Consider the following 13,291-nt stretch of genomic DNA (forward strand, 5'->3'; position numbering starts at 1 on the left):
AAGCAACTTCACTACAAGCATGTTGGTGGCAGGTGTGGGCTGCCCACCAGCTGGCTCCATAACCTTTGATCCCTTCGGACAGCAAATCTGTTCAGCAGCCCTATGTGGTCCTTCCTCATTTGCTGTATGCTTTCTTCTCCCTTCACACATTCAGAACCCCTGCTCCTTAGCTTGACATCCTTTTATTAAACTAGAAAGCTCCCGGCAAAGCAAATTAAAACTAATTTTACACCTAGTCGATATAAAAGTTCCAGAATAGATTAATATATTATAGCAAGAGCTGTTGAAGTAAGATGTTTTAGTTATATGCACAATGCCTGTTTTACTAAAAAATACAATTGCAGTAAGTGATAAGATTAAAATTTTACATTAGCCAGAATTCGGTTAATTTATAAAATACTTCAGGATATATTAACGAAATACCAAGGACTTTAATATACATCAACGGAAAGGTTTAGATTTGACCAAGAACAATCTAGTGTATGCTTCTTTGAATAATGATGCAAACCACTACAAGTAATTTTTTACAGTTATTTTTGTGGTTGTTAAATTTAAAAATGACATTGTCTAAAAGTAAGATTAGTTAAGCCAAATACCTACTCATTCTTCCACTCTCAATTCTATTTAAAATCTAAGGATGCTGGAGGGAGAAGATAATAAACAGTGACTAAGATCATGAGTTTAGTAGTCTGACAACTACTTAGTCACTGAGGGACTTCAGAAAGTGCTTTGATCTCTCTTATCCTCAATTAACTCATTTGAGGGGGGAGGAAGTAGGGGTTACAGTGACAACAGTGCCTACTTAACAGGGCACTGCAATAGTTTGGTGAAATACTACAGACCAGGTAGGTAGCAAAAGCCTGACAGGGAAAGTGGTAGGTGTTATCATTATTTTACTTGTATTGTACCCTCTCTGTTCTCTAACAGACATCTCACCTAGCAACATGTACATGTTTATCTTTGCTTCAGGGAATCGTCTGTGATTATGTAATGCCTTTACGTTGTACCTAACTCATTCTCTTCTTTCCAAGAAAAATATAAAATGGAATCTACCACCATTGCTAATGGCATCTCTCTTCCCATACTGTCAAGAATATAAGGATAGCCGGGACCGGTTTGGCTCAGTAGATAGAGCATTGGCCTGCGGACTGAAAGGTTCCGGGTTCAATTCCAAACAAGGGCATGTACCTTGGTTGCAGGCACATCCCCAGTAGGGGGTGCGCAAGAGGCAGCTGATCAATGATTCTCTCTCATCGATGTTTCTAACTCTCTATCCCTCTCTCTTCCTCTCTGTGAAAAATCAATAAAATATATTTAAAATAAAATTTTAAAAAAGAATATAAGGATATACTAATCTTTGGTGTTCTTAGACCTTTATATGCAACCTGTAATCAAGACTCAGAACTATCTCCTATTCTACCCCTTCTATATTTAGGTCTGGGTCCCCTATTCTCTTCTGTAACAGCCTCCTAGCTATTTATTCTACTTTAATCAATTTTCCCACTCTACACTAGTCCATTCTAAATAAGATGTCTTTAAAATGATTCTCATTATTTTCATAATAGCGTTCTCCTTTTGTTTTATTTTTTTTATATATATACATTTTTATAGATTTCAGAGAGGAAGGGAGATGGAAGAGACACAGAAATATCAATGATGAGAGACAATCATTGATCAGCTGTCTCCTGCAGGCTCCACACTGGTGCTGGGCATATGCCCTGACCAGGAATCGAACTGTGACCTCCAGGTTCCTAGGCAGACACTCAACCACTGAGCCACGTGGGCCAAGTTGTTCTCTGTTTAACAGAATCCCTAGTGATTTGCTATTTAGTTTCACCTTTAATCTGCTACATAGTACTATATTCATAGTTGGTCCTTAAATTGGGGGATCTTTTATTCAAGATTGTCTAGAAGATTATAAACTTAATGCCACAAGCTACTGAACAAAGAGCACTGTTCCAAACTTTCAAATGTGCAAAAGCAGAGCTTTTTTCATCCTATCTTATTTTTTTAAACTTCTTTATATTCAACAAAAATTACAAACCTATAAATATTTGCATAAGAGCTTTAAGCCTTATAACCTAGTCTTTTTAATGTCTAAAAGTCCCTATTTTTTAACTTAACTTCCTTTAATTAAAATGAAAAAATTCCCAGTAAGCAAACAAAAAATAGTATTCTCTCAGTAAATAGTCTTCCCTAAGCAGATTAAAGAATTTTAATTGGAATAGTTAATTTTTGATTTTTTAATTATATGTGCAAAATATATTTGCATTTACAGATTATGAATATACTTACTTAACAAATACATAGTGCTTACCGTGGCCTATGTATGGTTCGACGTGCTTAATAAAGATTAACTCATTCTATCCTCAGAAGAATCCTGTCTCACTACCTTCACTTCATCTGTGACAAAACTGCACTGAGAAAGGTTAAGTATCCAAGGTCACAGACCTAAGTAAACAACCACTGTAGTTACCACCGGCAAATCTCTGGTAGAGTTATGTCAGTTATAACAATTGTAATCCTATTTGAATCTGGCTTTCCTTTCCTTCTTATACAATCATGCATTGTCTCTCTTGAAATGTGTAATGAGTATCTTATTAACAGGAATAACTGGCATTGGCAAAAGGTCACTCAAATTGAATCCACCTAAAACTCAGGCCAAATTTCCAGAGTAAAATGTTTTTATCAAGTTTCATTAAGACTTTATCTTAAAAAACACAGACAAAAAAAACCTAAAATGGATTTATTTATCTTATATTTATAACAGATTAAAATTTTAATTCTGAATTCTTCTTTAGAAAAATAAAAAATGAATCAAATGCTGAACTGGGATGAAGCATACCTTTTCCAAAATGAAAAAAATTATGAATGTAAAGGATAGGGAGAGGTGGGGGAGATAAGAGATCAACTGAAGGACTTGTATGCATGCATATAAGCATAAACAACGGACGCAAAACTCCAGCAGGGGGTGAGGGGGTGGGGGGAAAGGAGGGGGAGGATGTATGTACACCTATAATACCTTAATAAAAAAATTTAAAAAATTATGAATGCCCAAATACAACTTTTCCTCAGCGCACATTTGACCTAGCAGCATGACTACAAAGGTTTCATTATGTGAAAAATACCTGGACAGTATTTCTCAGTGGTTAGAGCATGCACCAAAGGGTCATGGCTTCCATTCCAGTCAAGAGCACTTACTTGGGTTGTAGATTCATCCCTATCCTCTGATTAGGACACTATACATATATATATATATATATATATATATATATATATATATATATATATATATATATATATATATATATATATATGAAATTTCAACAATTTTTCCCAAGGTCTTTCCCAATCCCTTCAAATTGTACTCATTTGAAAAATTCATTAGTCAAACCCTTGCTAATTTTTCCTTTTTCAATAGTACACTAGTCTCACTGCCAGATCTTTATTCGTAATCCTAACTTCAATTTAGAAAGCATCTGCCAGTGTTTGTACCTGCATATCATAAGATCAATATCTAACAAGTTGGCACTTGTTAAACATAATGCAATGGGCAGACACAGAGACTAGTGTTAAGTAGGGTAGGATTTTGGAGGGATTAATTGTATAAGGGGTCAATCCATTACTGAATATCTTGATATATAACTTTTTGTTTCTTTGTTTCCTAACCAAACTCCAATCCATAGGGATTTCAGAAAATGAATGAGTAGAATTTGAGGCCCTTGTTTTCACTGGAAGGCAAATGACTCACTTTTGCTTTGGTAATTTTCTAATGAGCACGGAAAGCTTTGTGGAAATGCATAAGAACTCTTACGTGACATGACGTGGTCCATGTACTGAGGTAAGTACGGAGCCCAGGCATCGATGGCTTCCTTCCGGCCCGCCTGCTCAATCCTTCGCAGCTCCGCCAGGAGCAGGGCCTGCGCGGCCTCTCTGACCTGAGACCACAGAGCCCGAGGTGAGAAAAGCAGGTCAGCGGGGAGATGTTTAAAACTAGGAAGTCAGAAGGAGCCAATATAAACCACATTTATCCACATGACAAAAACTACTAACCAACCAAGAAATTAAAGACTTTTAAGTGGAATAAATTGGATGCCTGCAAATCAAAGACATTTTAATTACTGTTCTCACTGAAAAATATTTTAGCACTAATAGACTGAATTATGTTTGTACATTTAATCAGCTCTGGGTTTAAATTTTCTTTTTTCCAAAAGCTTTTTAAAACAGTCTTGCATGTTAATTTTGCACATTCAATCTCAAAATTTCTATATAAATAATTGTCAAAAGTAGTTAGAACTATTAAATTTGCCTTCTCTTTCAGCATGAAGAAATTTAACCTTAGCTAGTGAATTTTTATAACATACTAGTATATATATGTATATATACTAAATAGGTATTGTTTACACACCATGCATGTATCAATCCACACATTCATATATACCTAAGACATGCTCAAACAACGTGTTTTCAACAGATATATTCCCATGTAATGAGTTTTATAGAATAACAATAGTTTTCAAAATTGTATTATTTTCATTCTTCTTCCTTTTCTTCCAACAACTTTTATTTTGCAGTTTTAGTTTATTTTTTATTTTAGCAAAATGCCACAGGCATGGAGTTAAAGAAGGTAGTCAATTGCCCAGTGATGTACTAATCAATTAACATTTATAATGGAAAATATAACAGCAATATCTGATATGAGTTTGAATAGAAAATGTTTTTAATTATAATTGACTTTGAAGTGAATTAAAATATTATTTAAGACAAAACCATGAAAATTTTAGTATGCTGCAGTTCCACTTGGAATAGAGGGAGACAAGAAAAGGAGCAAATGTGTTAATTCTACTCGGTAAGTTAAAATTTTTGAACGATACAAACTGCTACAGCTATGTAGGTCAAATACCATAATAAGGAAAATCTCTTTAAAATGTTTCTAAGTCCCCAGTGATATTGTATGCCAAGCAATATCTAATACAGCATAGTCCATTAGCACAAAATAATAGCTATCATTTATTGAGCTCCTACAGTGTGTCAGATGCTGCACTAACTATTTTACTTGCATTACCTTATTTGACCCTGACAGCAATCCCATGAGTAATATATTATTATCCCCACTTTACAAATGAGCTTCAAATAGGTTAAGTAAATTGCCCAGGGTCACAAAGTTAATAATTGGCAGAACTAATATTTAAATCCAGGTCTCGCCAAAACCGGTTTGGCTCAGCGGATAGAGCCTTGGCCTGCGGGTTGAAACGTCCCGGGTTCGATTCCGGTCAAGGGCATGTGCCTTGGTTGCCAGCACATCCCCAGTAGGGGGTGTGCAAGAGGCAGCTGATTGATATTTCTCTCTCATTGTTGTTTCTAACTCTCTCTCCTTCTCCCTTCCTCTCTGTAAAAAATCAATAAAAGTATATATTTTAAAATAAATAAATAAATAAATAAATAAATAAATAAATCCAGGTCTCTTCTAATCCAAAGACACTCTCCTTTTATTATAACACAGTCCCTTCTATTGGACAAAGGCTATTCTCTTAGAATTTGACTGGTGAGATTATACCTGATGATGGTTTGGTTTTGGGGGAGGTGGGTGTATTGCATGTGTGTGTGAACACATGTGCACAATCTGCATAAAAAGCAATACTTAGGCCAAAATCGGTTTGGCTCAGTGGATAGAAAGGTCTGCGGACTGAAAAGTCCCAGGTTCAATTCTGGTCAAGGGCATGTACATTGGTTGTGGGTACATCCCCAGTAGGGTGTGTGCAGGAGGAAACACGTCAATGTTTCTCTCTCTCACCGATGTTTCTAGCTCTCTATCCCTCTCCTTTCCTCTATGTAAAAAATCAATACTTAGGTTCCAGTTCCATAAAGCATATGAAACTTTTTATCAAATACTTACTAGTTAAAAAAACAACAACAAATATGCAAGCAAAAAATATGCAAGTACATAAAGTGAAAAAAAAAATCATGAATCTATTTTCCTACCACATAATAAGTGATAAGAAATTAGACAGCCATTAAACACTCTTGTTTAAAATTTACACTTGTCCAATGCCTTTTGATAATTTTGTTTTCAATCCGTGTCACCTCGACATTACCTCCAAGCATCGATCCTGCCATCTCCGAGCGAGCATCTCCAGAAGTGGAGGCCGAAACTTGTCCAGTCCCAGCAGGTCTGGCAGCATCACACAATGCATTGCAGCCAGCTGACTCCAGCCTATTAAAATGTAACATATTAAAAATACTTTAAACATTCTGGCCTTCCTTAATTCAAAGGTTTTTCTTCATGTACGTATACCAGAAACACAAAAAAGGGCAAGATCTGCTAAACTGTTATAAATTATTTCAATTTATTACTAGATTTTTTGTGTATGTACAGTATTGTACTACCAAATGTATTTCACTGCTAACTTATGTAACTGGTACTCGTAAGAACTCTCAAAGTCTTAAAACAAAAATAAATTTCCGTGTGAAATATGTGCAAATTCCACTTGGAAAACACATTTCTAAATCGTCCCTCTAAAGTCAAGCGCATATTCAAGGATGGGAAAGCACAAAAATAAGCGGGTTCCAGAGCCACAGACTTGAAACCACTTTTAGTTACGAGGGCTTTCACACAGATATCATTAAACAGGTCATGTCCATCATGAGGCCAGGCCCTCTCTCTATTGCCTTCGTGTCAGTCAACAGAGATGTCCCCTTCTCTATCACTGGGCCTTTAATTAAGGTCCTTATTGATCCCTTTTCTTAGAAAGTGAATCAGATATTTAATCACAATCAGAGCTGAAATACGTAACATACACTAATTTTGAGAGGTAAGTGAATTCAGACATTCCACAATATAATAAATTTATCTAAAATTTACATTATCTTAAGCATCAATAACAAATAAACATCATTATTTGAATAAAAACGTTACTTTTTCCAAAATTCTAATCCACAATATAGAACCTGATTATATGAAGAAAATAAACACCATAAACCACCAGTATTTTTAAAGTACCAGTATCCAGACATTCTCAAGTAATCATGTCAATCCTATTTTAAAGGCAACTGAGAAATATATATACAATAAATGCCTCATTCTTTCCAAATTATATAGAAAGCTACTACGAATGCATAATAACTATCATTACCTCCTAGGGCAGTGGTCAGCAAACCGCGGCTCGAGAGCCACATGCTTCAAACAGATTGAGGATGTTTTTAGCAAAAGCCAGCTTAGGAGTACCCTAATTAAATTAATAACAATGCACCTACCTATATAGTTTAAGTTTAAAAAATTTGACTCTCAAAAGAAATTTCAATCATTGTACTGTTAATATTTGGCTCTGTTGACTAATGAATTTGCTGACTACTGCCCTAGGGTAATAAAGACAAATAATCAAGAATAGGTGCAAAAACACTGTTTACTACCATCATTACAAGGTGAGTTATCCGTGATCATAGAATTTCAGCAAATCAACATTTTAAAATAATCTAAACTAACTAATAACAAAAACCCTACCTCAGAATGATTATTGGGATTGTTAAAAGAGAATGTGTGAGTGAGGGACAAGCCACCTATCTAAAGATCCATCCTATCAGTAGGGAAATTCTCTTCAACTGAGAATATACAGTTATATTAATTAAGGTGATGAGTATGTACCTTTTAGATTATAAATTATTTTCAATAGAGGGATATATATTAAAGTTCTTATTGATCCCTTTTTTTAGAAAGTGAATCAGATATTTATATCTTCACCAAACTGGTGAAGATTCAACCCACTTTGAAGAGAGTGAATCAGGCATATATATATATATATATATATATATATTACATCCTAGTAATTTCTTAAAGTGTTTTAATGTCTCATAAAAGTATGGAATATATTTATGAGCTAAATTTTAATGTGATGATTCTCACCATTCTCCAAAGTCACAGCTTGTTTTGAACTAAAATATTGTAATCTTTCACAATAGCTTAACAAAGATGACTCTATTTTTGTTAAAATGTAGTCTTAGCATACTAACCTTAGTATAGGTTTATACCAGGGAAACCAAAGAGAAAAATGCATTATATTTTTAAGTGCCCATGTTTTCTTTTCAAAACAGTGGTACATAAACATGGGTTCTGTACTTTACAGATATTGTACTTCTCTTTCTATTTGAATGGGCTGGAAATATTGCATTTTAGTGAAGAATCGGAATCATTCTGGGTTACATTTGAGATTTTATAAATTTCTCCCTTTTTATATTATACACACTTGTGAAGATTGAGCCCACAATAAAGAGGGTGAATATAGCCAAGAGCTCACAAGTTTCATTAAGCTTCCAGGCAGTATAAATAATCCCAGTGGGGTATAAAGATTAGTGGGTTCCATTCACATTTTCAGAAATCCAAAAAGACTTCCCAGTAGTGTAGCTCCACGGGGATAATATGATAGCCTAACTACATCTTCAAAACTAAAAGGACCAGTTTTTTACTCGGCCAGAAAGAGAAATAGTAAGATAAAACAGGTGACTTCCCATCAGTTTACAATCACTGCTGCTAATTGTCATTGTGAAGACTTTTCAAATGAGGATGTAAATTAAGGGACCTGTGACATCCCCCTCTAACCAGGGCACATGGTGTGTAAAGATAGATAGGTGAAGCTACAGGTAAAAATAAACTGGCAGCTCTAACACCAGGGTTCCCATGACAAGCACTATCATGAAAACCAGTGCACTTCACATCAAAGATTAGATTAGCATTTGGCCACTCTTTAACAGCATTCTAGATACAGGAAACATGGTTTATCCCAGCCTGCCATATCATTATATTTTTATAACTGGCCCTTATCACTGACATTAGCAAATAAAGTTAGAACATGGAAACTTTACCATCTCATACATACCAAAGCAGGTAAGTGTACAAATAAGATAAAAAAAAGAACATGTCAAATTAGAATAAAGCACAGATTGAAAGAAAGTTGGTAGGAAGTTGAGAGAGAATACCTTCATTTACTAAGAAACAGGAATGGAAAGCAGGAGTAGAAGTAGGGTCAGAGCCAGAGTGATCAGCATCAGACCGAGTGGAAATGACAGGTGCAGGAACTTGCAGAGGAAAAGAGGAGAAACAAAAAAGAGAGAATTGAGGCACAGCAGTTTCTGAAAAAAAGCTCAGTATTAGTGAAGAATGAAAACAAAGTTGGCAAAATATAGTAAATGTGGAACTAAAAAATGTTTTAATCAGACAGGCATGCTCGTAAAGATCACAGCAGGGAAATTATATATTTTATTGAGTAGCAATCACAGTGTAATTCAAATTCCTCTTAAAACCAAAATCTATTTAATATTAGATTGAATGATGTATCAACTAATATAGAAACAGTTCTAAGATAAAATAAGGCTACAATGAAAAAAATGTCAACACATTAAAAATTAGCAAGGGGTAACTCAATTTTGAAAATGTATCACATAATGTGAAGTTTATGTTGGGGTTACATTTTTTCTAATGATTTTCTAATATTGTGTATAAATTATTTTCTAATCTCTCAAACCAATATCCACTGAAATAATTTCAATTTCCCACCCTCATTTAATCAAAACTCCATTGAAAAATGCCAACTTTAAAGAATATATAATATATACCATATTTAACTCTTATTAGGAGAATCCTGACATAGGTTCATTCTTTGGAGTTCAAAAAATATTTTTACAATACAAAAGCTTTATATTCTAAGAGTAATTGTTGTGAAAGTTATAGTCTTTATAAAATGCTCTTCTAAAAGTTATGCTACCAGGAAAATGTTTCAGTTTAAATTATCATATGAAAAGGCAAAAGGACCGTATGGCATACACATTCTACAACTGGAGGTCAATGTTGAGATTTAGAGGTCACCATTTGACACTTCCTTCCTATGGAGACATTACCATATGTCATGCACAAGCATCTTCAAATTAATCCCTCTCCTTTCTTCTGCCACTGAACAGCAATAGGTTTGGGCTCCTGCACAGATTAAGCATTGTCTGCTGAGTGATATGTTTGCTTTTCATGCAGTGAAGTTCTTTTGTAAGCATGAGCCAGCTGCAGGAAAACAACTTTTCATAATTCCCACACCAATGCATCATAATGTCAATCAGGCACGTGTGAGGGAAACAACAGAACTAAAAGGAGTACATGAATAGGAGTAAGAAACCAAAAATCCAACTTCATGAACCTTAAGAAGCAGATCTTGCACAGAAAAAATGTTTCATCTGGGAAGCTATTTTTTAGTATAATAGACTGTTTTTGGTCCTTATGAAATTTTAATTAGTGTATAATGCTATGCTTATAAAAGGAATAGGGCTGTTTTTAATTGTTTATTTCATAAGATCTAATAATAACATTGCAAAGTAATCTTGCAAAGAAATCCCAAACGTTTCTATATATTTCATGAAATAATTTTATTGTCCACTTTTTAGATCCTCTTTAATTATAAATTCAGTTATTAGAGCCTGTAAAGTACTCACTGCCTCAAGCAAAAAGTTGGTAAGCTTTAGTGGCAAAGAGTAAAGTTTCAGGTTTTAGCTTTCATGTTAACAAAATTGTTGAGAAAGTTCCTCTGGTAGTTTCCAACAGCAGGGCCACTTCTGCAATTTCACTTTAAAAAAAAGGGGGTGGGGAGGATTATTATGATCCTAGAAGAGATTATTAATGCTATCTAATTTTACCCTTAATTCTGAAAAAACACTAGAAGAGGGTATGAAATTCAATATCTATCTATATATATGAAAGCCTAAGCGACAGTCAACCGGCCGGTAGCTATGATGCACACTGACCACTAGGGGACAGGCACACAATGCAGGAGCTGCAGGGACTTGGCAGCTGTGGTTCTTGGGTGACACACCCCGAACTGGAGAGGAAAGAGTCCGATTCCTGGGTGTGTCCCTCGAGAACTGCCCTCTCACAATCCAGGACCCCTTGAGGGATGTCAGAGAGCCAGTGTTAGCCTGATCCCTGCAGGCCAGGTCGAAGAATCTCACCGGTGCACGAATCTGTGCACTGGGCCTCTAGTAAGTAAATAAAAGTTTAGGGCTAAACAATCATTACCTTACATGGGTCAAATAGTGGGATTAAACTATAATGTTTTCTCTAAGTCACAAGTCTAAAGGAAACTAGAAATGCTACTGACAAAGATGATAGAATAATGTGTCTTAATAAAATAGTGTTCAATATAAGTATCTTTATTTTTAATGATAAAAATAAAGAGGTTCCAGGTATTATATTTCTGGAGTCCTGTTTATATAGACATTGCATAGAGAAAAAGCTATTTACACTACTTTAGTCCATCTATATCTATGTCATAACTGAAACTACTTTCATAATTAGTTGAGAATATTGAAATTAAATGCTGCTGGAGCTTTTAAACCTGCAGCTCTTAAAATATTTTTCACATACAGAAAAATATTAGCAATAGATATAAGAAAAAGTACCACTTCCAAAATAAAAAGCTCAAGATTTAATGAAAAATAATACAGCTGAAAAAGTTATGTCTAGAACTGAACAATAGACCTGGTGTCCGTCTATCCCCATTTCAGGCTGTGCTGAAACCATTTTGCCTGGTGTTTCACTAATCCTTAGGAAGAGAAGCACATTGGTAGTTGGTACGGCAGCTTTTCTGTTTTAAGAAATCAAGTGCTTGCATCTCCGCTATAATACAGAGGAATAAAAATGCAATCCAAGAAGAAACATCAACAGTAAAAAACGTTAATGAAGCTAATGATGATGGCAAGTAATATCTCTAACAAGAACAGATTCTAAACGAAGCTTTAAACTAACTAAATGTAGGGGAGACCTGCCGCTTTTTGTACTGTATGATCTGAGAGATGTTGTCAATGAATTTAGATCTTGAGCTAAAAGGGGCTGGGTGTGTCCTAATCACAATATCCGTACTTAGATCATACCTGTGTGGGTCTGTTTCCATTGCTCTCTGAAATAATGCTCCAAAAAATGTGAAAACTATATAAAATAAAGAATTTTTACTTTATAAGGTAATAGTATAATCAGAACATTAGTGAAAAGGAGAACTTCCATTTCCGGCCAGACTGCAGCCATAAAAAAAAAAAAAAGGCAAAATACATAAAGCAATGGTTCCAAGCCATAGGACATCAGGAAGTCAAAGTGACCCTATGAAAGCCTCAGCTGACTGCCCTGGGGGAGTTTCTAGGACTGGATGCAAGAAGAGAAGGAGGGAAACTGAGGAAGAGCCCAGCAGTTTCCCTGGGTTGGGAAGTCAGTTGAGTATCAGGGTCCTGGGCAGCTACAATTCACAGGGCAGAGAAGAGAGAGCTGCGAAGATCAGGGTTCCTCAGATACTCAGCAGAGCACTGATGAGTACATGTGCGTTCGGAAATGACTCAAGGCTGGGAAAGAACCTCCCAAAGGGCCAGAGACAGGGCCTGCTCCTAGCAGCCTGACTGGAAAATTCCTAATCCGAGAGCACTAGATAAAGTACTCAGGAGGGGCTTGCACTGGTGATGGGAAAAAGCTAGCTTTAGACACACTGCACCACTCCAATCGCATCCAATAAGTCATAAAAGCACAACAACATTTTCCATCTCTTTCACGTTAGCCATTTTGATGGATGTATATTCATCTCTCACTTAGGAAAACCGCTGACATTAGCTGCTAAAGCTGAAGATAAATATATGCAGAAATTCCACTTTGAGTTACACACACAACAGAAATGCTTATAATGTACACTAAGATTCAAATACAAGAATGTCTATAGCAGAATTATTTATGAAAACCAAACACTGGAAATAATGCAAGTGTCTATTGACAGGATGAATGGATGAATAAACTGTGGTCTATTCATTCAACAGAACACTATACAGCAATAAAAATGAACAGTGAAAGTGAACAAGCCACAGTCTAATGCAACAATATTGATAGATCTCACAAAAGAAGCCAAATATAAAAGAATACATCCTCCATGACCAACTGAATTCATATAAAATTCAAAACATGCGCAAAACTAAACTACAGTGTTTATGGATTTAAACTTAGGGGGTGCAACTTCAAGGGAAAGAAAGAGAGTGATTTCTTGAAAGTCAGGATGATTGCCTCTGGCAGGAGAAGGCCTGGTTGGGAGGGAACCTGCAGGCGGCTCCCGGAACACTGGCCCTGCTGTTTCCTGCCCAAGGCTATGGTTACGAAGGTGTTTAGTGTGTACAAGTCACTGAACTACAGATCTGTTCCATGCACTTTTCTAGATGTACATTACATTTCACATATAGCATACAAGTATAAAACGTTACATAACCAAAACTATCAACTTTTATATAATCTAAT

The 13,291-nt window shown here is 35.5% G+C and overlaps 1 protein-coding gene across 6 annotated transcripts in view; it reads right to left on the reverse strand.

Annotated features, from left to right (window-relative positions):
- WDR7 (WD repeat domain 7) overlaps window positions 1–13,291 on the reverse strand; it is a 265,735-nt gene that overhangs the window by 181,763 nt on the left and 70,681 nt on the right. For 5 of the 6 annotated variants that reach the window (XM_036417625.2, XM_036417624.2, XM_045574696.1 and 2 more), the window contains 3 exons: window positions 8,971–9,069; window positions 6,096–6,214; window positions 3,815–3,938 (listed from right to left, as the gene is read on the reverse strand). In XM_036417625.2, coding sequence (XP_036273518.1) covers window positions 3,815–3,938; window positions 6,096–6,214; window positions 8,971–9,069 — 342 coding nt within the window. The remainder of the gene's footprint in view (window positions 1–3,814; window positions 3,939–6,095; window positions 6,215–8,970; window positions 9,070–13,291) is intronic. The other variant, XM_045574698.1, reaches the window with a different exon arrangement.

The sequence above is a fragment of the Pipistrellus kuhlii genome, unplaced genomic scaffold (genome assembly GCF_014108245.1).
Source record: "Pipistrellus kuhlii isolate mPipKuh1 unplaced genomic scaffold, mPipKuh1.p scaffold_m20_p_6, whole genome shotgun sequence".
NCBI lineage: Eukaryota > Metazoa > Chordata > Mammalia > Chiroptera > Vespertilionidae > Pipistrellus > Pipistrellus kuhlii.